Source organism: Melanerpes formicivorus, unplaced genomic scaffold (assembly GCF_026170545.1).
Source record: "Melanerpes formicivorus ecotype bairdi unplaced genomic scaffold, bMelFor1.0.p_v2 SCAF_2, whole genome shotgun sequence".
Lineage (NCBI taxonomy): Eukaryota > Metazoa > Chordata > Aves > Piciformes > Picidae > Melanerpes > Melanerpes formicivorus.
Window position 1 is genome coordinate 28134710 of NW_027142354.1, and position 24995 is coordinate 28159704.

Below are 24995 nucleotides of genomic sequence, written 5' to 3' on the forward strand. Positions count from 1 at the left end.
CTGTTAGCACAAGACTAGAGATCTGTCCATTCTCTAGATTAGGTCAGTTGTATGAGATTTAACAAGGCAAAGTGCTGGGTGCTGCACTTCAGTCACAACAACCCCATGCAATGCTCCAGGCTTGCGGAACTGGCTGGAAAGCTGCTTGGCAAAAAGGGCCTGGCGGTAATGGTTGACAGCCATGTGAACACAAGCCAGTTGTGCATCTGAGAGCATCCTAGCCTTTATCAGGAATAGTTTAACCAGTAGGACCAGGGAGGTGATTGTCCTCCTGCAGTACACAGGACTGCTGAAGCCACACCTCAAGTACTGGGTTCAGTTTTAGGGCCCTCACTACAATAAAGATTGAATTGATGGAGCATGTCCAGAGAAAGACAAAGCTGATGAAGGGTCTAGAGGACAAGTCTTCTGAGGAACAGCTAAGGGAACTGGGGTTGTTTAGGCTGGAGGAGAAGAGGCTGAGGGGAAACCTCATTGCTCTCTGCAGCTACCTAAAAGAAGGCTGTAGTGAGGTGGGGATTGTTTTCTTCTCCCTAGTATCAGGCAACAGAATAAGGGGAAATGGCCTGAAATTGTGAAGAACTTCCTCCTGACCTTGAGCCTAAACTTCCCCTGGTGCAGCTTGAGACTGTGTCCCCTTGTTCTGGTGCTGGTTGCCTGGGAGAAGAGACCAACCCCTTCCTGGCTACAACCACCTTTCAGGTAGTTGTAGAGGGCAATGAGGTCACCCCTGAGCCTCCTCTTCTCCAGGCTAAACAGTCCCAGCTCCCTCAGCCTCTCCTCAGAGGCCTTGTGCTCTCAAGGTGCGGCCTAACCAATGCAGAGTACAGGGGCACAATGACTTCTCTGCTCCTGCTGGCCACACTATTCCTAATGCAGGCCAGGATGCCATTGGCCTTCTTGGCCACCTGGGCACACTGCTGGCTCATGTTTAGGTGGCTGTGGATCAGCACCCCCAGGTCCCTCTCTGTTTGGGAGCTCTCCAGCCACTCTGACCCCAGCCTGTAGCTCTGCATGGGATTGCCGTAGCCAAAGTGCAGCACTCGGCACTTGGACTTGTTGAATGCCATCCCATTGGACTCTGCCCATCTGTCCAGTCGTTTGAGGTCCCTCTGCAGAGCCCTTTCTATCCTCTATCTGACTAACATCTGCTCCTAACTTGGTGTCATCTGCAAACTTGCTGATGACTGACTCGACCCCCTCATCCAGATCATCAATGAAGATGTTAAAGAGGATGGGGCCCATCACTGATCCCTGGGAGACACCACTGGTGACTGGCCACCAGCTGGATGTGGCACCATTCACCACCACTCTCTGGGCTCGGCCCTCCAGCAATATTGCATATTGAAAGTTATCTTGAGTACTTACACTGTTTTGTGGACACAGGCCCAAACAATTGTTCAACTCTTACCTTAATTTTTCTAAGATTGGAGTCTAGAATAAAGAATCAATTGCTATCAATTTGTTATTCTAAAATAATTTCAAAATTCTCCTGCAACTAAATCAAGATGTTGTACATATATATATAGTTTCTGTTCCAAAATTGAACAAGAAAAATTCACTCAAGAACACAAATCTGTGATAAAATGAACACTGTTTAATAAAAAAGAAAAATACCTGGTAAATTAATTATTCTAGTTAACTTTTCCAGAAATAGTATCATTCCTTTTGGAATAATTAAGGGAAATGAGGCTAGACTATTTCATCATACAAGACAATAATTAGAACACAAAGATCACAAGGAGTGTTGTCCCCCAGGGTTCAGTACTGGGGCCTATCCTCTTACATATCTTTATCAATATTCTGGATGAGGGAGTTGAGTGCAGTCTCAGTAAATACACAGATGCCACCAAGCTGTGTGGCCATGTTGATCTGCTAGAGAGTAGGGACAATTTGCAGGGGGACCTGGACAGGTTAGACTGATGGGTCAAGACTTACTGTATGAAGTTGAACAAGGCCAAGAGCCAGGTCCTCCACTTTGGTCACAACCTCATGATAAGCTACAGACTTGAGGATGTGTGGTTGGAAAGCTGTGATTCAGAGGGACCTGGAGGTTCTGGTTGACAGTAGATTAAATATGAGTCAGCAGTATGCACAGGTGGCAAGAAAGCCAGTGGCATTCTGGCTTGTATTGGAAACATGGTGGCCAACAGGAACAGGGAGGTGATCGTCCCCCTGTACTCAGCACTGGTAATGCCACACCTTGAGTACTGTGTTCATTTCTGGGCCCCTCAGTACAAGAAGGACATTGAGGTTCTAAGCGCATCCAGAGAAGGACAATGAGGCTGATGAAGGGCCCAGAGCACAAGACCTATGAGTGTCTGAAGGAGCTGGGGTTGTCCAATCTAGAAGAGTCAAGTCTGAGGGGAGACCTCATTGCTCATTACAACTACCTGAAGAGAGGTTGGAGCGAGGAGGGGGTCAGCCTCTTCTCCCTGGTGTGAAGTGACAGGATTAGAGGAACTGGTTTCAAGCTGTGCCAGGCAAGGTTCAGGCTGGATGCTAGGAAATAATTCTTCAGGGAGAGGGTTATCAGACATTGCAATGGTCTGCTCAGGGCAGTGGTGGAGTCACCATCACTGGGGGTGTTTAAACAGCATGTGGACCTGGTGCTTACGGACATAGTTTAGGATTGACCCGAAAATGGGTTGAAGGTTGGACTGGATGATCTTTGAGGTATCTTCCAACTGGATGTTTTCTGTGATTCTGAGAGGCTCAAGCCTCATACCACTGGAACAGGTCTTCAGCCTGGGTGTTTGATGTGTGCAATTGTTCACCAGTAAAAAGCACACAATCACTTAGATCCATTGTCCTCTGCAATTTATTTCAGGAAATAGAATTCTGCTACTTACACCTGCTGAGCTACAAGATGTTCTGTCTTCGTTTTAAGGAGTGAGATAGATGCTCTTTACCCCTTCCCAAAGGAATAAAGAAAATGCTCCACATTGGATTGGAAAGAATTATTAGTTTAAATGGAAGTATTATTTATAACTACATACAACAGTACAAATGCATACAAAATACATAAAGCTTCATAGTCCACTTCAGACATGGTTCTCCAAAAAACCTCCTAATGCCAAAGCTTTCCATAACCTCCCTCTAAAAGAGGCCAAAAACCCATGCCTCAACTGCCCCCACCCCCACACCAAACCTGAGTGATGCAGCTTAAATTCAGTATCCAGACCCCAGCCAGGCCACTCAAGGCCCCACTCCCCTGCACAGCAAAGATAAGGGAGACCGTGTCAGGAATACTATGAATACTGAAAATTTTGCTCTGTTGGTTTTGTCAAACTGAATAAAAGTGAAAGAGGAAAAAAAAATATGAAAAATAAAAAAACAGCTGTAAAGTCCAAGTGTGGAAGTGATGTCTTTTCTATAAAATAAACCATGTATTCACCACTCTTGTGCAGCCATCTCAATGAAACAGACTATAGCACTTACTTAGTTTTGAGTTCAGCTGCACTTGTCTTGTACACCAAAAATCCAAACCCTCATTTGGCCACAGGATCACAGGATTTTAAGGGTTGGAAGGGACCTCTGGAGATCATTGAGTCCTACCCTACTGCCAAAGCAGTACCATAAAAATCTAGTGCAGGTTACACAGGAACACATCCAGATGGATCTTGAAAGTCTCCAGAGAAGGAGACTCCACAACCTCTCTGGAAGCCTGTTCCAGTAATCTGTGACCCTTACAGTAAAGAAGTTCTTCCTCATGTTGAGGTGGAACCTCCTATGTGGTAGCTTACATCCACTGCCCCTTGTCCTGTCACAGGGTACAAGTAAGAAGAGGCTGTCCCTTCTTTCCTGACACCTAGCCCTCCTATATTTATAAACATTTATTAGATCCTCTTATACTTTTAGGCTGATGCTTTAGCCTAGTATCTTAATTATAAACATTTTCTCCAGAGGAGAAAATAGTCAAAGGTAAATAAAGTGTCATTGGATACAGAAAGATAAGAACTGATTAGTTTACATCATTCCATTTGTTTGCTGACTACAATAAAGTTTGCTGCACAAACTATCCTTCTCTCCTTTTTGCTTCTTCTCTTTTGCAGCTTGCATGGCTTGCTCCCTTATGTCTCTTTCCTGACCTTCTGCTGGCTCAATATTGTGTCTGTGAGGTAATGGAAAGGAAGAAGTGGAGGAGGCTGCAACCGTCCCCTTGGGCTGTACAGGGCCTGATTTTGTACAAGGGGATCATTGTATTTGTGTTTTTCTGAATTGTAAATATATATAAATATATTTTATACACATTCATTGTATTTTGTACTTCCAGACTTAAGTTTACCTTTTGTAAATATAACTTTTGTTTTGCTTTCTGAGTTCTGAGTTTGTTGGGGGTTTTTTGGTAATTTACTCTGAGGCTAAATTCCAATTAGTTGGCAATTTCAACCCTCCACAGATCCCCTCTCAGTCTTCTCCTCTCCAGATGAAAAAGCCCTAGGTCTCTCAGCCTTTACTCATAAGGCAGTTCCTTAATCATCCTTGTAGCCCTCTGTTGGACTCTCTCAAGTAGATCCCTGTCCCTCTTGAACTGGGGAACCCAGAACTGGATGCAATATTCTAGGTTGGGCCTCACTAGGCCAGAGTAGAGGACACACCCTTCTTAATGCACCACAGTTTACCTCTTGGCCACAAGGGCACATTGCTGTCCCATGGATAACTTGTTATCCACCAGGACACCCAGGTCCTTCTCCACAGGGCTGCTCTCCAGCAGATAAACCTCCTAACCTGTATTGGTGCAGTTTATTATTCCTTCCCAGATGCATCACTCTGCACTTACCCTTGTTGAACCTCATTCCTCTCTGCCCAGCTCTCCAGTCTGTCCAAGTCTCATTGAATGGCTGCACAGCCTTCAGGTGTATCAGCCAAGCCTCCCAGTTTGGTATCATCAGCAAACTTGATGAGCAGACACTGATGATGTTGAACATGACCAGACCCAGCACTGATCCCTGGGGTACTCCACTAGTTACAATGGCACCATTGACCACCACTCTTTGAATTCTTGTGTAACCAGTTCCTAATCCATCTCACTATCTGTTCTTCTATCCCACACTTCCTGAGCTTGCTCACAAGGATGTTACAGAATCATAGAATCAATAAGGTTGGAAGAGACCTCAAAGATCATCAAGCCCAACCTGTCACCCAAGACAGAATAGAATAAAAAAAAAATCCAGGTTGGAAGAGACCTTCAAGATCATCGTGTTCAACCTATCATCCAACACCACCTAATCAACTAAACTATGCAACCAAGCACCCTGTCAAGTCTCCTCCTGAACACCTCCAGCGACAGTGACTCCACCACCTCCCCGGGCAGCCCATTCCAATGGATAATCACTCTCTCTGTGTAAAACTTCCTCCTGACCTCCAGCCTGAACCTCCCCTGGCGCAGCCTAAGACTCTGTCCTCTTGTTCTGGTACTGGCTGCCTGGGAGAAGAGACCAACCTCTGCCTGTCTACAACCTCCCTTCAGGTAGTTGTAGAGAGTGATAAGGTCAACCCTGAGTCTCCTCTTCTCCAGGCTCAGCAATCCCAGCTCCCTCAGCCTCTCCTCATAGGGCTTGTGTTCCAAACCCCTCACCAACTTTGTTGCCCTTCTCTGGACTCGTTCCAGCAAGTCAACCTCCTTCCTAAACTGAGGGGCCCAGAACTGGACACAGTACTCGAGGTGTGGCCTGACCAGTGCAGTGTACAGGGGCAGAATGACCTCCCTGCTCCTGCTGGCCACACTGTTCTTGATGCAGGCCAGGATGCCATTGGCCCTCTTGGCTGCCTGGGCACACTGCAGGCTCATGTTCAGCCTACCATCAACCAGCACCCCCAGGTCCCTCTCTGCCTGGCCGCTCTCCAGCCACTCTGACCCCAGCCTGTAGCACTGCATGGGGTTGCTGTGGCCAATGTGCAGAACCCGGCACTTGGATGTGTTAAATCTCATGCCGTTGGATTCTGCCCATCTGTCCAGCCTGTCGAGGTCCCTCTGCAGAGCCTCTCTACCCTCCAGCAGATCAACTCCTGCCCCAAGCTTGGTGTTGTCAGCAAATTTACTGATGATGGACTCAATGCCCTCATCCAGATCATCAATAAAGATGTTAAAGAGCATGGGGCCTAGCACTGATCCCTGGGGGACTCCACTAGTGACTGGCCACCAGCTACCACTCTCTGGGCTCAGCCCTCCAGCCAGTTCCTAACCCATCGCAGTGTGCTCCCATCCAGGCCATGGGCTGACAGCTTGGGCAGGAGTTTGCTGTGGGGGACGGTGTCAAAGGCCTTGCTGAAGTCCAGGTAGACCACATCCACAGGCCTCCCCACATCCACCAGGCAGTCACCTGATCATAGAAGGAGATCAGGTTGGTCAGGCAGGACCTGCCCTTCCTAAATCCATGCTGGCTGGGCCTGATCCCTTGGCCATCCTCTAAGTGCTGTGTGATTGCACTCAGGATGACCTGTTCTATGATCTTGCCTGGCACTGAGGTCAGGCTGACAGGCCTATAATTCCCTGGCTCATCCAACCGGCCCTTCTTGTGGATGGGCACCACGTTGGCCAGCTTCCAGTCCTCTGGGACCTCTCCAGTGAGCCAGGACTGCTGAAAAATGATGGAGAGCGGCTTGGCCAGCTCGTCTGACAGGTCTCTCAGCACCCTAGGATGGATCCCATCTGGTCCCATGGACTTGTGGGGATCCAAGCAGCTGAGCAGATCACCAACTGCCCCATTCTGGAACAGTGGAAAACTATGCTGCTCCCTGGCTCCTTCTGCCAGCTCTACAGGCCAGCTGTCTGGAAGACATTCTGTCCTGCTAGCAAAAATTGAGGCAAAGAAGGTGTTAAGTATCTCTGCCTTTTCCTCATCCCTTGTCACAACGTTCCCCTCCGTGTTCACCAAGGAGTGGAGGTTGTCCTTTCCCTTCCTCTTGCTATTAATGTGTTTATAGAAGGACTTTTTGTTGTCCTTCACGGCAGAGGCCAGTCTAGACCTCATGACTATTAAACCATGGCACCAAGTGCCACGTCCAATGACATGCTCATTGACTAGTGGAGAATCTTCCCTCCTCCAGAGTCGGGAATTCATTGGGGAGTTCAATTTTAGGAGTAAAGACTGAAGCAAAGAAGGCCTTCTCTGCATCCTCAGTTATCAGGGCCTCATTCAGCAGTGGGCCCACACCTTCCCTATTCTACCTTTTCCTACTGATACATTTGAAGAAGCCCTTCTTGTTCTCTTTAACTTCCTTTGTCAGTTTTAGTTCCAAGAGGGCTTTGGCCTTCCTTGTTGACTTCCTACATGCCCTGGCTACTACTCTATAGTTCTCCCAAGTGACAAGTCCCTTCTTCCATAAACTGTAAGTTTCTTTCTTCCATCAGATTTCCTTCAGAAGCTCCTTGCTCATCCATGCAGGTCTCCTGGCATGCCTACCCTAGTTTTTACTCATGGGAACACATCTGTCTCGGGCTCAGAGGAAATGGCATTTAAAAATCAAACAACTTTCTTGAGCTCCTTTACCCTCCAGAGTCTTAGCCCATGGGATTCCTGCAAGTATATCTCTGAAGAGTACAGAGTTAGCCCTGTGGAAGTCCAGGATTGTAATCCTACTTATAGCCCTGTTTCTCCCCCATATAATACTAAACTACACCATGTCATGATCACTGTCTTCAAGGCTATTCCCAACCTTAATGTCCTCAACCAGTCCTTCTCTATCAGTGAATATATGGTCCAGCAGTGCACCTCTCCTTGCTGGCTCCTCCACTACCTGCATCAAGAAGTTATCATTGACACACTGCAAGAGCCTTTTGGACTGGCTGTGTGGGTTTGCCAGCAAATATCAGGGTGATTGAAGACAGATTATATAAACTGAAGCAACTGGAACCACTTAAATTAAGTGCCTTCACAAGAACAGTGACATAAAAATTCAAAGTAACTGTAATTTCTGTGTGAACACAGAGGCTGCATTTAATATTGCTAATTTACAGCAGGTATCTTGTGTATCTTTCACAGCACTCTACATCTTCAGGGTAGCATTAAAAGCATATTTCTAAGCAGTTTGAAGTCTAATCCATGAAGAGATTGCTTATCTACAAAACCACCTGCATGGTGTAATTTAAAGTGTTATGCTGAGAAAGGAGTCTATAGAATATTTCAGGAGGCTCTTCTTTCACACTGCATACAAAACTATTTTTTAAGTATCCATCACACAATTCCTCTACTGTCAACTACTGAATCACCCTCTGCAAACCTTGTGGGGGGTGGAATAACTATAATTTCCCCAGGTATTTGCCTTTTGGAATAGTGGTTTAACTTAATTTCTTCCTTCCTGATAGCTTTTTCCATTTTTCTAATTTTTTCCTATCCCACCACTATAGACTTTTCTCACTCTGTTCATCCTTACAAAGACTCACAGTCTGATTCTGCTGAATCACTCGTACAGCAGGGAAGCAGCAGCAGGAACACCAGCTGCTTTAGGAAATTGCAGTTCAGCTTTCCAGCATCACACAGCTGGGTCAGGACAAACCAGTATAACTGATATACTAGGTGGCACCAGGAGACTCCCTGAGAGTATATCACATGTTCAAAGATATTTAAAGTGCTTTAACACAGCACTGCTCAGCAACTCAGTTGTCATAATTTATTGTGTACAAACTCAAGGTAACCAGTGGTAAAACGGTGGCTTAAGACATTTTACCCTGATATTGGGAGTGGTTAAAAATACATGCACAGCCAGCTCTGATCATCTGTGGGAGGCATTATAATTGGCCTTTTTTTTGATTCAAGGCTCCTACACAAAAATCTAAAATGGACAAATGTTAAAAGCTGTTATAGAAGTGCTTATGCTCCTTAAACACCTGATCATCCCTCATATCTGTGTAAACTGCCAGCCTGGATGTTGACATGATATATCCTTGGCTATTAAAGAACCTCATATTGGGATCTCTGTGCATACACTACCATGTGTAGCACCATCAAGCATCCTTTCACAAGTGCCCACAAGATGTCAAGAGCAGCTTACAAATCACTGCACATCCTGCTACAGCCCTGCATGGATACTGACAGCATCTGGCCTGCAATGAAACACTGTCAAAAGACCGTCCCTTAAAAGATATGTTTTATCACAAATCAAAGATTAAATTCTTGCCTTAAAGTGGTCATTGGGAATTTTGCAGCAGACTTGAAGGCAGAAAAAAATTCATTGCTATTTTTTAAACAAAACAAAAAATGCAGCAGACATATACATTAACTGAAAAAAAAAATTGCTTTAGATAGAATATGACTTAAAAAGCAGCATCTGCCAAAAACACCCTGACATTGGACATCACTGGGAAGGGTACCAAGAACAAAGCAGCCAATTTGCCAGCATATAGAGCTGCACATATAGAGGGTGGCACACCCTCATTCTGAGCACCATATGCAACCTGTTCTCCCTAGCTGAAGGCCACATCAGAGCACGAGAAGGCAGAGAGTAGGGTAACTAATTTAGCTACTCTTGTTCCCCCCCCCACCTTCAGAAATACAGACCTTTCTGGAAATTTTACTAAGTTCTGCCTGGCTTATATGAGTCATTAGGAGTTGCAGCTTCTTAAAGCAAGGCTGCTGTTAGCCTCTGTAGGGGAAATTCAGCATATCATTTCAGATTGCCATATATGGGAGACAAACAGCTACAGGCATTAGACACCCATTTACTTCAGTATTTCCACCACAAATTTCAATCCATTTCAGTGTTGCTAACATGCAGTGAACTACCTGAAGCTTATCTTGATGAAAAGCAGTGACAATGTAGCACCAAGCAATGCTGATCTCCCTAGATTATATGAATTCTCATCCTGAATTTTTAAATTTTTGGAGTATTATTTTTCTGGCTTACCTTCACTGCACTGAAGCAGAAAGCATATAGGACAATTAGAACCACAAAGCTTCGGGAAATGCTGTATAGTGCAGATACAAAGCCAGCAGCAGCTGAAATACAGACATTCCATGTTATTTTTTTCTTAAATGAGAATGCACTGTCCAAAGAAAAACAACAACAACCAAACAACTCTTGCATCAGGAGAGGTTAAACAGATTAAAACTAGGTATCACAAAGCTGGTCATTGAGGGAACACCTTCAATGCCTCAAATGAGCTCACAAAACAGTTTATAGGAAAGACTGAAAGCCTGATAGATGTACTCCGTGTTTTTTCTGTTCATATGAGGTCCCTTGCTATTGCTTTTTGTACAGAACATTGTTTTGACAAAATATCAGTATGTGTCCTCATGTTGGAATGAAGTGATCTAAAAAGCTGGCAATTTTCTAGTCAAATTCCATGTGGAGCTTTGTTCCTTCCTTTTGCTCCTGAGATACAGGCTCTGACATCATCCAAAAGCATCCTCACTTGCTCTGTCAGTTATGATTTGTACCATACTAAGATCTATGAATGAGCTTAAAGGAAGAGAGGATGTCATCTGATCTCTTGCTATAAGCTCCTCTGAGAGCTTCTTGAAGCAGTGCTGGAAACATTATCAGATAGAATTAGGAGTTCAGCAGTCTCAATAACGGAGACATGGGGACTACAAAGCTGTGCTCTAGTTAGGGTTCAACATACATTGCAATCATCATTACTGATATAGTGAGCACTTTAACCAACATATCATTTCCTACAGGTCTGCTATGGTATTTATGAGACCAAATGCAACAACTATACTAGTTTCAGCCACCAGCCAAAGGTTATGTCTACAGAACAATATAGAAAACATGAATCTTTGGAATGGTAAGTGCTGAGGATGTCATATCCATGATATACACGTTTGAGACACCTTACTGCAGACTGTCTCTATCCTAGTCTCACATATGTATGCTCACTAGTGTTTGGAGTGCATTGTGTGCACCCTTACAGTGCAGTTAATTTTAAGCTACATCCAAATGGAATCCAGTCTGCATACTCTGATATCATTCCATGATGCAAGATAACATGTGGTAAGGAATAACATGGAGAAAGTTTCCTTGTGATCCAAACTAAGATGACAATGTGGATACTTCCCAATCTTCTCTGTTAATTAAGCTATAATGATAAGCAACAACAAAAACCCCACTACCCACAAAAACAACCCTACACATCATCTTTCACAGGTCTTGTTTAATCTCAGACTGAAATAACACCAGAAAAAACACAAACCAACCAACCAAACCAAACCTCAAACCAAAAATGACAAACAAGCAAACAAACCAAAACCCATCAACCAAACCCCCAAACCCCACACATCCAGTATCTTGTGAATGTGCCTTTTCAATGGAATTTTAAAATAAAATTACTTTCTTAGAAAGAAAACATAATAGGAAAGGGATCTTTAAATTCAGGCACATTCTTCAGACTAAAGCACAACTTGTATACACCTTTTCAAAAGAAAAAAGAAATCTAATTAAAGAGGTCTTATTTGTATTCACTGTTATATGAATACCATTAGCTGTTTGAGGTTTAACATGCACTTTGTTTTTAAAACACCCAATTATGCTACTTACCAGAACCCCCAAACAGCAACATGTCTATTTGCTCCAAGAGATATATACAGAAGGTGTTGATCTGAGGGAAAAGGCCGAGAAGAGAAATTGCAGGAAAGCAATATAAAAACACTAAAAAAAAAAAAAAAAAAGAAGAAAAAAAAAAAGAAAAAGAAAAAAAAGAAGTTGTATCTTAGAACAGTCACACATCATAATGCACGAAGAACAGAGAAATGTACACCAAGAAGTTGCCCCAGTAAGTTCTGAAGATAACTCAAGTAAGCATACTCTTCCCTTAGCAGTGACAATTACACTTACACATCCAATATATTCTATCTTATATGTGAAAAACAAAAGCTCAGAGGTTAACTTTCAGCTTTATTTTGGATAAAAGTATCATCAGAAAAAAACCCCATCATTATGTAGCCTCTTCACTACTTTCTAGATACTTTCAAAGTTGCATTTGTTTTATTCAAACTACAGAAATTTTGATTTTTCAGGCTTCAGAAATTTCTCTTTGAATGTGTGATGGTTTAAGCACAGATATAACAATTCAATATAAACCAAGAACCATTTTAATGACTCAGATTCCAAATATCTAGGCTATCACAGTGTTCTGCCTCTGCCAGCAATCAACAGCAGGCACTTAAAGTAGCATGTAAATACAGGACAAACCTAGAGTGAATCTTCCCTAGAATATTTCCTTAGCTTCCAACAGGATAGATCTTGATCTCACAGTAAATAAAAGAACATTAGGAACAGTAAAATACCTCAAAGGTAAAATCTAGTCTGACATCTTTACAGTCTTTTAAACAGAAATGCTAATTTAAATGGCTGCCTTACAGTCAGAAAAAAGCAGGAGACGTAATTCAGGCAATTGTGCTGCTAGTCTCAAATTCTGTTTGTTTCCTGCTGCTCCTCCTTTCTATCTTTTTACTCAGTTCCACCCTAGGAAATGCTCATCAGAGCTCTCTAATAAAGCATCTAAACACATATTTGACCCGAGTATCCAATAATGTCAACTTTCAAAGGTACATGCACACTTTTAATCACATTCTTACTGCTTCACTGTACTAGCATTAGAATGTTCTGCATGGTGAAGGAGAGCAATGTGTGTCAGTCACTATTCCTCACAAACAAGGATGCATCTGTTGGCATGCTGGGAGGACTGCATTTTCCCCCCTATTCATCCTCACAAAAAACAAATTAAACAAACTACTAGTATAACAATAGAATAATAGAATAAACCAGGTTGGAAGAAACCTTCAAGATCATCGTGTCCAACCTATCATCCAACACCACCCAACCAACTAAACTATGCAACCAAGCACCCTGTCAAGTCTCCTCCTGAACACCTCCAGTGACAGTGACTCCACCACCTCCCCAGGCAGCCCATTCCAATGGATAATCACTCTCTCTGTGTAAAACTTCCTCCTGACCTCCAGCCTGAACCCCCCCCTGGTGCAGCCTGAGACTGTGTCCTCTTGTTCTGGTACTGGCTGCCTGGGAGAAGAGACCATCATCCACCTATCCACAACCCCCTCTTCAGGTAGTTGTAGAGAGCAATAAGGTCACCCCTGAGTCTCCTCTTCTCCAGGCTAAGCAACCCCAGCTCCCTCAGCCTCTCCTCATAGGGCTTGTGTTCCAAGCCCCTCACCAACTTTGTTGCCCTTCTCTGGACACACTCCAGCAAGTCAACCTCCTTCCTAAACTGAGGGATCCAGAACTGGACACAGTACTCGAGGTGTGGCCTAACCAGTGCAGTGTACAGGGGCAGAATGACCTCCCTGCTCCTGCTGGCCACACTCTTCCTGATGCAGGCCATCACCTTCTCACCCTAGTCAAATCTTAAGGTAACAACAGGATTTGGGATATTTATTGAATACTAATTTCATATTTTACTCTCCATCCTCTTATTAATACATCTTACACTAAAATAAAACACACTGAGTTTAATCTGACACCCTTTCTCTTTGTTGTATTATACACAACTGCTATTTAGCATTGTAAATCTTGCTGAGGAAGTCAAATCACGAAATCACAGAATCTCCAAGGTTGGAAGAGACCTCAAAGATCATCAAGTCCAACCTGTAACCACAGACCCCATGACTAAACTATGGCACTAAGTGCCATGTCCGACCCCTCTTGAACACCTCCAGGGATGGTGACTCCAACACCTCCCTGGGCAGCCCATTCCAATGCAGAAGAAAGTATTACATGCTCAAGTGCTGAACACAGACAAGGCTCACTTAAGAGTACTTGTGTTCACAATGCAGCCTTCATCATGACTGCCTAATGGCACAAATTGTACATACACAAGAACACAAGAAAACAAGGTCTTCTCAATCTTTTACGTGCAAATGCCATTATTAATTTCCTCTTCATTTACTCTTCCACTGTTCTTTTTTATATTACACCAAGTTAAGCCAAGCCAAGGAAGGACCACTCTTGAAGACAGACAAAGGAATGACAATAAACTGCCCAGCAGGCCATGTGAATTTGTCACAAAATTAACTATCTCAAAAACTCTATGCTGAAACTCAAAACAGATCTTGTTCCTCAGGCAAAGGACTTGCCAAACCAGCAGAACTCCTCTTAGACTACTGACAACAGTCCAAATGACTGCCTTTGCTGTAGCAACCTCAGAAGAAAGCTGAGTAAGAGCAGAGGAAGGAAGAACAGAGACTTTATTCTGTCAGTACACAAAAAAAAACCAAAGGGGGTGAATGCAAACAAAGAGGGAAAAGTTGGTTGACTACAGCAGTGTCATCACCTCACCCTCTCTCTCTTAATACCTTGGATAATCTTAATAACTTAACTAAGGTAGCATTGTTTATCTCATCCTGCAAAGCAGCATACCAGAATGGTAAACAAACAGTTGTCACTTACAATAGGAGTGAATTTAGGAGCAATAGCTTCCCTGTGGGAAGTAGACAATAAAAGCAACTGATTAATCAATTGGAATTACATGATGAATTTCAGAGAGAATTTGTTTAAGTATCACATATTTCCATAGAGAACACCACCCTGAAGAGTTGGACTACAAAGAGATGCTTATGTGAACTGCTGGTATTTAATATTGCAGTCTGAAGCTTCCCCTAAAGAAGTAGTTACCAGGTAAATGTGGGAGGGAAACACAGATTTTGAGTTTGGAAAGTCTGTCTTTTGAGAAACGTAGAATGGTAACTCAGTATCAATGTCACTGCAAACATTTTAGAAGTAAAGAATTTTTTATTATTTATTTATTATATTTGACTTGTCCATTTGCTGTGTAACTATGCATACTTTTCACAGGGGAAAAAAAAAGTGCTATTTTAGTAATAAATATTTTTTTTATTCTCTCCCCACCTCTGACCACAGCAGAAGATAACATTCACAGAGCCTTTCTTACCCTGAGAGAAGCTTGGTCATTGCTAAAAGTAGCAGGCTTTATTTTTCTTTTTTTTGACTTACTGTCAAAATTTTGCCACCACTTTGATACTTATTCTCTTGAGATGTCTGCCAAATAATCTCACTAATCTAACACTTACATATTTTTTAAATAGTTTCATCACAAAAACTATCATACATGAGGTGGTTATCTACTTTTGTCACTAACTACACCTATGGCATCTCATGACTGAGGACTGATCTGAAGGGCACAGTTGGCTGTCTGTGCCCTTACTTCTACTGCATCTACCAGAAAGGTCAGCTGAAATAAGTAATTCAGAATGAAAAACACAGGTAGAATGGATTAATGCCACGACCACCCAAGTAATATAAATCAACTGCAGAACCAGCACCAATTTGAAATAAAACAGAATCGGATCCTAAACAGATTGCTTGCATACAGAAAACTACATTTCTTAAGTAATGAGATTACACATCTAACAATTTTCTACATATTTCCTTTTATAACCTTGCTCCAAAACTTTTACCATACTATGCTATGCAGCACCACACTAGTTTCCCACTAAGTCCTTTCTATGATTTTCATCACTTTAGCTTCTTACTGTAATAAACACCTGAAATAGTGTAGTCAGAAATCCCTAGATTTCTCAACATATCAATTCTGAATACAATATATGGTAAAATATAAATTAATAAGTCACCATACAAATGACAATCAAAATTACCTAGGCTGCCATGGCTCACAGAAGCAGTTGCACTGTGAACACTTGGAAGAATTCACTGCAGGCAGAATTTGGGACTCCTATACAGACAAAGCAAGAAATAGCCAAAGCATTGCACCAAACCACTTAACAAATATGCTTTGCAAACTAAGAAAAGAGGACAAAGGGAAACAGCTCCTTCTTCTTCTCCTCTCATTAAATTGATTCTACCTGGGGAGATGTGCCTGTATTTCCTCTATTCTCCACCTGCTCCAGGCTGTTTCAAGAACCTGCTCTACCATCTCTTTTGAGGCTAGCCAAAATTAGCATGTTTATAGTCACACTTTGTTGTCTTACACTGGTTGCTATAGTTTTTCTTCTATCCCAAATGTCATTTAAGATTCTTGTTGAATTATTTATCAGCATTTTTACTGTGAGATGTAAGAAGCAACTTTAATGAGACAAAAAAAACATAATGAAAGAAAGTCATGAAAGTAAGTGAGATGCAGGTTTTTGTTATTCCCCTGTTTCTGGTGAGAAGGATTCAGAGTCAGTGAATCCACATAAAGAGCCAGAAGGCTTTCCTAAAAATAGTATGCCTTTCAGGCAGTAATATCCTGACTTAAATATAGCAAAAAGCAACTACAACAGTCACAGATAAACAAAGGCCTAAAAGGTCATGCACTCAGTAACAAAAAGTTTTCTCTCTCTACATTAGGTCTTCCTAGTTCTAAATTCACAAACCAACAAGTTGCTTTTGCTACACTATGACAGCTCTTGGGAAGTTTTCACAACTTTTACAGTAAACTAACTTTTCTACTTCATGCCTAACTCTGTTGCACTACTTGAGCCTGGTTCAGCACTCGTACCTGTGACACGACTAGAGCAGTATTGCAGCTGCAGACCGCAAATGTGCAACAGCAAGAAGTGCCCTCATAATGTGGCATTTCCAGCTGTCACCACTCCTAATTAGTGACAAAGGCTCATCAGTCTCATTTTGGGACGATATCTGAATGTCCTCAGCCACCTCAGATGATTCCAGAAGGAAGCAGGTTGGAAGGAGTACTGCAGAGTGGCCTCTACATGGTAACTCACCACATGGACAGGAGATTAAACTAAAACCAGTTAAAAGCATGTTCTTCATGAGTGGAAGAATGTCTAAGGACTCGGCACAGATTAGCTTGCAAGCAATAAATTTAAAACTGAGCTTATTCTGCAGTAACTGCTCTGCAGATACAAGCCCTTACAAAGACTGACTGGATTTCACAGATAACGCCTTTTGCGACTACTATCAGTCACTGTTAGTTTTCTATAGAGACTTTTCTATAAGTCTCATTAGGAACTCCTTTTACATGAAGAAAGGTTGCCAGCTGCCCCCCTGCTTCCATCTCAAGTCATTCCAAATGTTTCCATCAGTTTGACTTCCATAACAATTTGCCTTCATAACATGCATTTGATTGCCAACATGGGAAAACGTAGACTTCCCTGGCTAATGCTTAATTCATTTTCATAGTCCTAGGAAAAATATTGACTCACCTATTACATGGTCTCTGGCTGACTGGAGAGATCTAGGTGAAAAGAGCTTCAAGCCATACATTGTATAAACTGGAGGATTTGTATCTTTAGATCCAGCATCTAGCAGCAAAATAAGGCCACACAATATACAAAAATATACAGGTCTGCTGTAGGTTATGATTTTATTGTGCCCCTGGAGAGAAAAAAAACAGAACAGAAAAGAGAGAAGTGTTTGAATTTTGTATTCATCCTCCTACTGCATGCACTGCATTAAGTTGGAAAGAGCATCAGGAGTCAGACAAAATATTTTAATGACATATATAATAATTAATAATAGATATCTTACAAGGTATTTTGATATCTTTTCCAGAGAAGACTTTCAAAAGGCACGAGCAGCACTTAAGACTAATTATAGCAATAATTTATGCTTTTTAAAATCTAACCTTCTGGTCCTCTGAAAACACACTAATTGCAGAAGTCTTTTTCTGTGGAAAACAAGCCCCCTAGTATGTATTAACTTCTCTTTCAATGGAAAAAGATTTTTTTTCTCTATATTGCTTGTATTTGAATGAACATCTGCTTAGATAGCTTGGCTTCCCCCTCCCAATATAACAGATAATTTTTAATTGCATCTTAGGGAGTAAAAGAATAGTAGAGCACCTACTAGGTGCAGTGTGAGATATAGTAAAAGATCACTTCTTTTTTGAGTCTACTCACTGATTTGAAAGAGCAGCAGTACTGGGCTGCTGGCCAAGCTTGTATGTTAGCAGGGCCATTAACTGATCTGTGCTCTCTTTTGGGATCGGTCAGTTAATGTGGTGGCAGATTGCAGAGAATGAGCAGGCTATATCACACCCCACAGCCATGGAATATGAATCAAGTCAGATTGACAAATCCTAGCTGTTTGATCAGAGTTTCAATTTTTCAAATGCCTTAAAAAAAAAAAAAAAAAAGACATGTTCATGAAAAAAAAATTCAAAGGAGAATTAAAAAGATAACAATCTGACTTTTAAAAAAGCAATGTAAAATATTACTTCCTGGCTGTTTATAAATTTCAGTTCATACATCTTAAATATGAGCCCTGTCTCAGGAAAACAGTAAACACTGCATCTCAACAATTGCTAAGTGATGTATGCTCCAGGCCAAAGTCTGTTTCATCGTGCTACATTCTTGCCTTATCTCTTGTTTTATCTTTGTATGTTAACTTTTTGAAGGCATTTGGGTACTACTGAGTTGATAACTAGAAGTCCAGAGGTTTAACTGAATTCACCTTTCAGTTCCAACCAGAACACTGACATAGTCAATTAGGTTTACAGTGAGTATTTAACTTAGTTCTAAAGTAGTTCACAGTGTGTTGAGTGAAGAACTGGCAGGAGGGCAGAGCTCAAAGGGTTATAGTGAATGGGGCTACATATGGCTGGCAACTGGTCACCAGCCACGTTCTTCAGAGTTTAGTTCTAGGGCCAGTTCTGTTCTATGTGTTTATTACCAATGCAGAGGCTTTCCAGTGGGATCTAGATAGGCTGGAACACTGATTAATGGGATGAAAAGTAACAAGTCAAAATGCTGGATTCTCCACCTAGGACAGAGTAATGCCATGCACAAATATAATCTGGGAGAGAAATGACTGGAGAGCAGCCTATAGAGAGAGACCTAGCAGTGCTGGTCAACAGTAGGCTAATGCGTCAGCATTGTGCCCTGGCAGCCAAGAGGATAAACTGCATCCTAAGGTACATCAAACACAGCACAAACAGACTGTATTCAGTGCTGGTGTGGCTTCACAAAGTGCAGTGTGCAGTTGTGGGCCCCACAATTAAGAAGAATGCAAAGGTCCTTGAACGCCTTCAGAAGAGGGCCACAAATCTGATTTCAGATCTGGAAGGAATGTTCTATGAGAAGCAGCTAGGACTTTGGGCATGTCCAGTTTGGAAAGGAGGAGACTGAAGGACTACTTCATTGCTCTCTACAGCTTCCTGAAAAGAAGTGGAGAAGGAGATACTGAGCTCTGTAGGATCACAGAAGGATAGTGGTTTGAAGGGACATCTAAAGGTTACCTAGACTAAACTGCCTGCTAGAACAGGATCATCCAGCGTAAATCACACAGGAACACATCCCAACAGGCTTTGAATGTCTCCAGAGACAGAGGCTCCACACCCTTGCTGGGCAGCCTGTTCCAGCGCTCTGCTACTCTCAAAGTGAAGAATTTTTTCCTTATGTTTACGAGGAACCTCCTGTGCAGATCTAGAAAGACTAAGGCACAGGCTTGACACGATAATTCAGTTCTGATCTTGTAGCACACAACAATACTAAACTTGCATCTACAGTAAGTACCAGTAGCTAGCACTGGCCACAGAACCTGGAAAGTTCCAAAGTAAACAGCAAAGCCTATCAAAACAGAACTATTATCACAGTTTAGTGAGTATAACTGAATAAAACATTCAAAACATTAGCTGAATTAGATAGGTTCTTCTCTATATAATTAAAATCTTAGCACAGTGACAGTATACAGAAAATAAAATGTTCAACTCAGAGAGCCTAGTTGTCACATCGTGTTATGGGAGGTAAGAAACAATCTCACCTCCAACAGAATTTTACCCAAATACCACATGTTTTAGGATTTAGTCAGGCAGCTGTTCCTCAGCACCAGGAATTTTATACACTAGCACTCAGAAACAGTTCAGAACAAAAGATTAGGCACCCCTAGGCAGTTTTCTGCATTCACTGAATATTCTAAAGCAGTCCTTCAAAATGGTATAAATTAGAGATGACAAAAATCACATCAAATAATAACAAAGCCTGCATGTGAGACAGGAAGAAGTTTGGAACCTCCTTGGCAGGCAGGATTCACTAGCAGCTATCATGGGTCCAAGAGCAAAATTTAATTCAGTGTGTAAATCTTCAGTTCACAATGGCTTGTCTCACACTGAAAAGTCCCATCTGCATGTACCATTCATGGGCATGGTACTGATCATTCTTTAATCCCTCTGCTGTTCTGCATCCTTACACTGACATCAAGAGATGTTACTCTCTTCAATTTTAATACAGTCACATGAATTATGAAACAGTGCTTGGAGTATTTTTTCCTCCCCTTGTTGTTGCCTTATTTTTGTGATGCCAAGTAAGCCTTTACAAATACTTATTGTATTAAAAAGATATCATGTAGAAATATCTAATCCTCTATATTTTAACCTGATCTACAATGCCTCCTCCACCTTCAAAATCCTCTGTGGAAACACTCTAAAAGTTTTACTTCTACTTGAGTTCATACAGTGCACCAAAAAGTTTGCAAGAAAACATCCCTGAAAAAGTTTTAGAAAAGCACAGGAAAGATGGGAATAAACCTATTGTTACTTTGCTACACTGCTGCATGACTTATAAAACACAATATGGTGAAGAATACTTGTAACAGTATTGCGAGAGTCTGAAATTTAAACCTAGATTCTGCACACACACAAAATCTTATGTGTAAACTTCATGAGCTACTTTAATACTATAAAAATATATGGGCTAGACATGTTTATAATGAAGTTTTGATTCAACTGTTTGCCACCCACTTTAAACAAATTCATATATTACTAATGTCCAAATAAGTGCAAGCGTTCTAGTAGAACTGACAAATAATACTATAGTTCACAAAATACTGAGCTTTTCACTCAGGTAGGAATATTTCTTTAGTGTACTGAAAATATTACCCTACAATGTGCAAGGTGCTGTTTATTGGCCTTGCCTACTCTTTATGCAGACAGGTATTTCCTGTGAATGCTTTATAACCAGCAATACCATAAGTTCGCCTTATAATAACTGCCATGAAAAGGAAAGTAAGAATCTTCTGAAATCCATCTCAGTGAAATGTGTAGCATACACTTGTATATAACCTCATCTTCAAATGCAGCCTGTATTTCCAGCCCCTAAACTGACAAAAATAATTATTCCTTGCCAAAGGGAAGTGATCCACTAGATCTGTAGTTCTCAGTGTGCTTTTTCTGAACCCTGAAGGAAGAGAGGAGATCTTCAAAACACTCAAAGAGCTAAATAAGAAAAAACAGCAACTATGCAGCCAGTGTAAAAACAAGCAAAGGATCTTGTAATCACTGAAATGTCTTTCAAGATCTGCAAGTCAAAAATGCTGTAACAGGGGGAGGGGTCAGGTTGCAGCTGTAGGATGATGCTTCTAAACCAGGATAGACTTGGGCAAGGAACTGGTTCTTTGCAAGGTGCTTGTCACCATTAGTTGTCCCAGATACCCTCAACAGGCAAATTAAAAAACCAGCAAAGATCCTTATAGACTGCATTTACCTACAGGTGTGGCCATTTCTTGTGCACAACAGCATAGAAATTGTGACCATATTATAATGAAGGGAAAACACATGTCATTTGAAGAGCTAATAATACTATTGAGAAATACATCTGCAGTATCAGAGTTAAGAAAACAAAACAAAAACACAAACCAAAATTAAAGACCCAACCAATGACTATTGTGCTAATCTGCAACTTCTGTTTTCAGTCAGTGTTTCTAAAGGAAAGCAAAACGAAGATTTTTTGATGTCACAGGACTGAATTTCAAACTCGTCCAGATACATTTGGTTTCACTGTGTATCTTTGCTTAGAAAAAGCATTTATTCTAATAGCAGTGATAAATTCCAACGGTTTAAAATTCAATATAGTACAGCATCTCAAAATCAGACATCATCTTGCTCATTTTCATACATGACCTATAACAAACATAGGCAGCAGTACAGGCAGTTTCACAGTACACAAACGATAATAAAGGAGAAAGACTTGTTCTACCAGCCAAGACTTACATGTATTGGTGAAGCAGGATCAGGCTGAACACTCTAAAAAAAAAAACAAACAAAAAAGGTTTGCTTACAGGATTTTGCCTTGTAGAATTCAGAAGATAATTCAGCAATCGGCTATGCACTTGCATCCTACCTTTAGGAGAGAGTACTGGCAACTAGCCATCACAAGACAGAACATCAGAACCCAAATGTCTTTACAGAAGCCTTGATTCAGAGTCAGGAATCCAAGAAGTGAAACGAGAACTACTAGAAGGACAGCAAATACATTCTCCTTTATATCTTCTGTCCTATGTGAATAGAAGTTTTAAGAGAAGTGCAAATATTTATATATTCATTAGAGCAAGGCAGGTCCATTTGCAGCTGGTATGAACTGTTGGCGGGGGAGCTATCATAATTTAGAGAATCTGAGGGTGTGCTCCCAAAACCACATTTCCATGTTCCATGGTATTTTACCCCACACTGAAGACCTTAGCCACTATGATAGCTAAAATGCATAGGAAAAAAAAAAAGGCATATGCACTGAAATCCCCCACCCTCCAATCTCACTTCCAAAACAGAATTGCATATTAGAGCTGATTTGAGTGTAGGCATGTGCATGTTTATTAAAAACAAAACAAAGCAACCAACGACATAAAAATACAACACTCAAGCATTTTTAAATGAAGAAATAAGGCATGCATTTAATGAAAAAAATATGTCTTACAGCAAAGAACTAGATGAAAGAGCAAATTTGTCATCTGGTGTTTTATCTATACTATTAGAACATGGCAGCTGAGATAAAAAATAACATCAATATTCAGGCTGAACAAAAGACTTTATCAGCAGACGCTTTCCATGCAACTGAAAGTCAGAAATAAGATACCACAGATGAGTATCTGGTCTGGACCTAAGTTCTCTGGCTGTATCGTTTGATACTGCAGCATGTAAAACTGTCATCTGAACCTTCTGCTGTGGAGTCTAACATATACGGCAGAGCACCGACCCAGAAGCAGAGGCAGGAGAGCCAGCAGGCATTAAGTATATAGGCTAACATGTTTGAAGGCACCAGAAGTTCAGCAGATTACCACATGAGGTCTAACAGCAAAAGGTATTGTCCTGGAGGGACTCAAAAAAGGAGAGATGCTAAGACAAAGCATTTCTCTAAACAAGTAAACCTGCAGGAGCAGCTGAGGAATATCTGCTTCAGTATCACTCTATATATTTATTTATTATTTTTTTAAAGATTGGAATTACAATACTTGGGGAACTTCTCATTTCTGTCTTTTTACAGAGAAACTTGATTTTCTCATCAGAAAGCTCAAGACCAATGGATCCAACAGCTGAGAGTTAGACTATTCTACAGGCCTGGTGGCTCAGTGTGTCTGCTTAAAGACAAAGGACAGCCAAAACCAGCAAAACCGACTCTGAAGAAAAGTATTTTCTTCAAATTACAGCAAACAAGCATCTATCTAACTCAACTGGAATATAAGACAGTTTTTCTTATCTAGTGGTCTGCATTGCTTTATGGACATGTGGAACCACCTACTGCGACTCTACATACTGCGGCATTAAAAACCCCAAAACCTTACCTGTCCAACAATGCCAACAAGGTAAGACGATCATACCAGACTTTAATCCATTTACCAGGGAATATAATAAATCTGTAAAACTGCCTGTTCAGTTTTCGTTGTGCTGAAGAACATGAAGAGTTCTCAGGACCATGGCTGGGTTGCTTTAAAAACAAAAAAAACCTCATAAATACACAAAACTCTCTCACAACGATGTGTGGTTGCCAGCAAATCAGGTGTCTAAAGGGGCAAATTTACATGAAGTTTCAGATTTACACTTTTTTTTCTCCTAAAAGGGATAATAGGAGCATTTTTTCCCCCTTCATTTTAAATTAGAAACAAAAATATCACACCAGCTTAATAATCACTGGACAGAAGCTGTATTAACTGTGGAACTCAACAGTGATATATGTTTTAAATTTAGTTTTTAATTCCCAATCCACTGCTTGGCTGAAGAGTTTGTTTGAATTCTTTCTGGACAATTCTTCCATGTGTCAGGCTAAACATAGCACAATACAAAACCACACATGATAGGACGACTCCTTGGTTTTAATTAAAAAAATCTGGTAGGCTTTAAGGCCTAGAGGTATGACATCAACTCTCCTTCAAGCATATAGTTTCATAGTTTCATTCAGGGTTGGAAGGGACCACAAGGATCATCTAGTTCCAACCCCCCTGCCATGGGCAGGGACACCCCACACTAGATCAGGCTGGACAGAGCCTCATCCAGCCTGCTCTTAAACACCCCCAGGGACAGGGCCTCGACCACCTCCCTGGACAACCCATTCCAGGGTTTCACCACTCTCATGGTGAAGAACCTCCTCCTCACATCCAGCCTGAATCTCCCCACCTCCAGCTTCATTCCATTCCCCCTAGTCCTATCACTACCTGATATCCTGAGAAGTCCTTCCCCTGCCTTCCTGTAGGCCCCCTTCAGATACTGGAAGGCGACAATTAGGTCACCTCGGAGCCTTCTCTTCTGCAGACTGAACAGCCCCAACTCCTTCAGTCTGCCCTCATAGGAGAGGTGCTCCAGCCCTCTGATCATCCTCGTGGCCCTTCTCTGGACACGTTCCAGCACCTCCACATCCCTCTTGTAATAGGGGCTCCAGAACTGGACACAGTACTCCAGGTGGGGTCTCACCAGGGCTGAGTAGAGGGGGAGGATCACCTCCCTCGACCTGCTAGCCACACTTCTCCTGATGCAGCCCAGGATCTGATTGGCTTTGCGGGCTGCAAGTGCACACTGAGAGCTCATGTTGAGCTTTTTGTCCACCAGCACCCCCAAGTCTCTCTCCTCAGGGCTATCCTCCAGCCAGTCACTGCCTAGCCTGTATTTGTGCCTGGGATTGCCTCGACCCAGATGCAGGACCCTGCACTTGCTCTTATTGAACTTCATGAGGTTGGCCTGTGCCCACCTCTCCAGCCTGTCAAGGTCCCTCTGGATGGCCTCCCTTCCCTCCAGCGTGTCTGCTGCACCACACAGCTTGGTGTCATCAGCAAACTTGCTGAGGGTGCACTCAATGCCACTGTCCATGTCCCCCACAAAGATGTTGAATAAGATAGGTCCCAGGACTGATCCC

General features: G+C 41.9%; 1 protein-coding gene across 3 annotated transcripts in view; it reads right to left on the reverse strand.

Annotated features, from left to right (window-relative positions):
* PCNX2 (pecanex 2) overlaps positions 1 to 24995 on the reverse strand; it is a 163457-nt gene that overhangs the window by 92707 nt on the left and 45755 nt on the right. For all 3 annotated transcript variants that reach the window (XM_068154361.1, XM_068154371.1, XM_068154380.1), the window contains exons 10-15: positions 23434 to 23576; positions 21999 to 22152; positions 21869 to 21901; positions 17088 to 17259; positions 11482 to 11592; positions 9850 to 9941 (exon numbers count right to left, since the gene is read on the reverse strand). In XM_068154361.1, coding sequence (XP_068010462.1) covers positions 9850 to 9941; positions 11482 to 11592; positions 17088 to 17259; positions 21869 to 21901; positions 21999 to 22152; positions 23434 to 23576 — 705 coding nt within the window. The remainder of the gene's footprint in view (positions 1 to 9849; positions 9942 to 11481; positions 11593 to 17087; positions 17260 to 21868; positions 21902 to 21998; positions 22153 to 23433; positions 23577 to 24995) is intronic.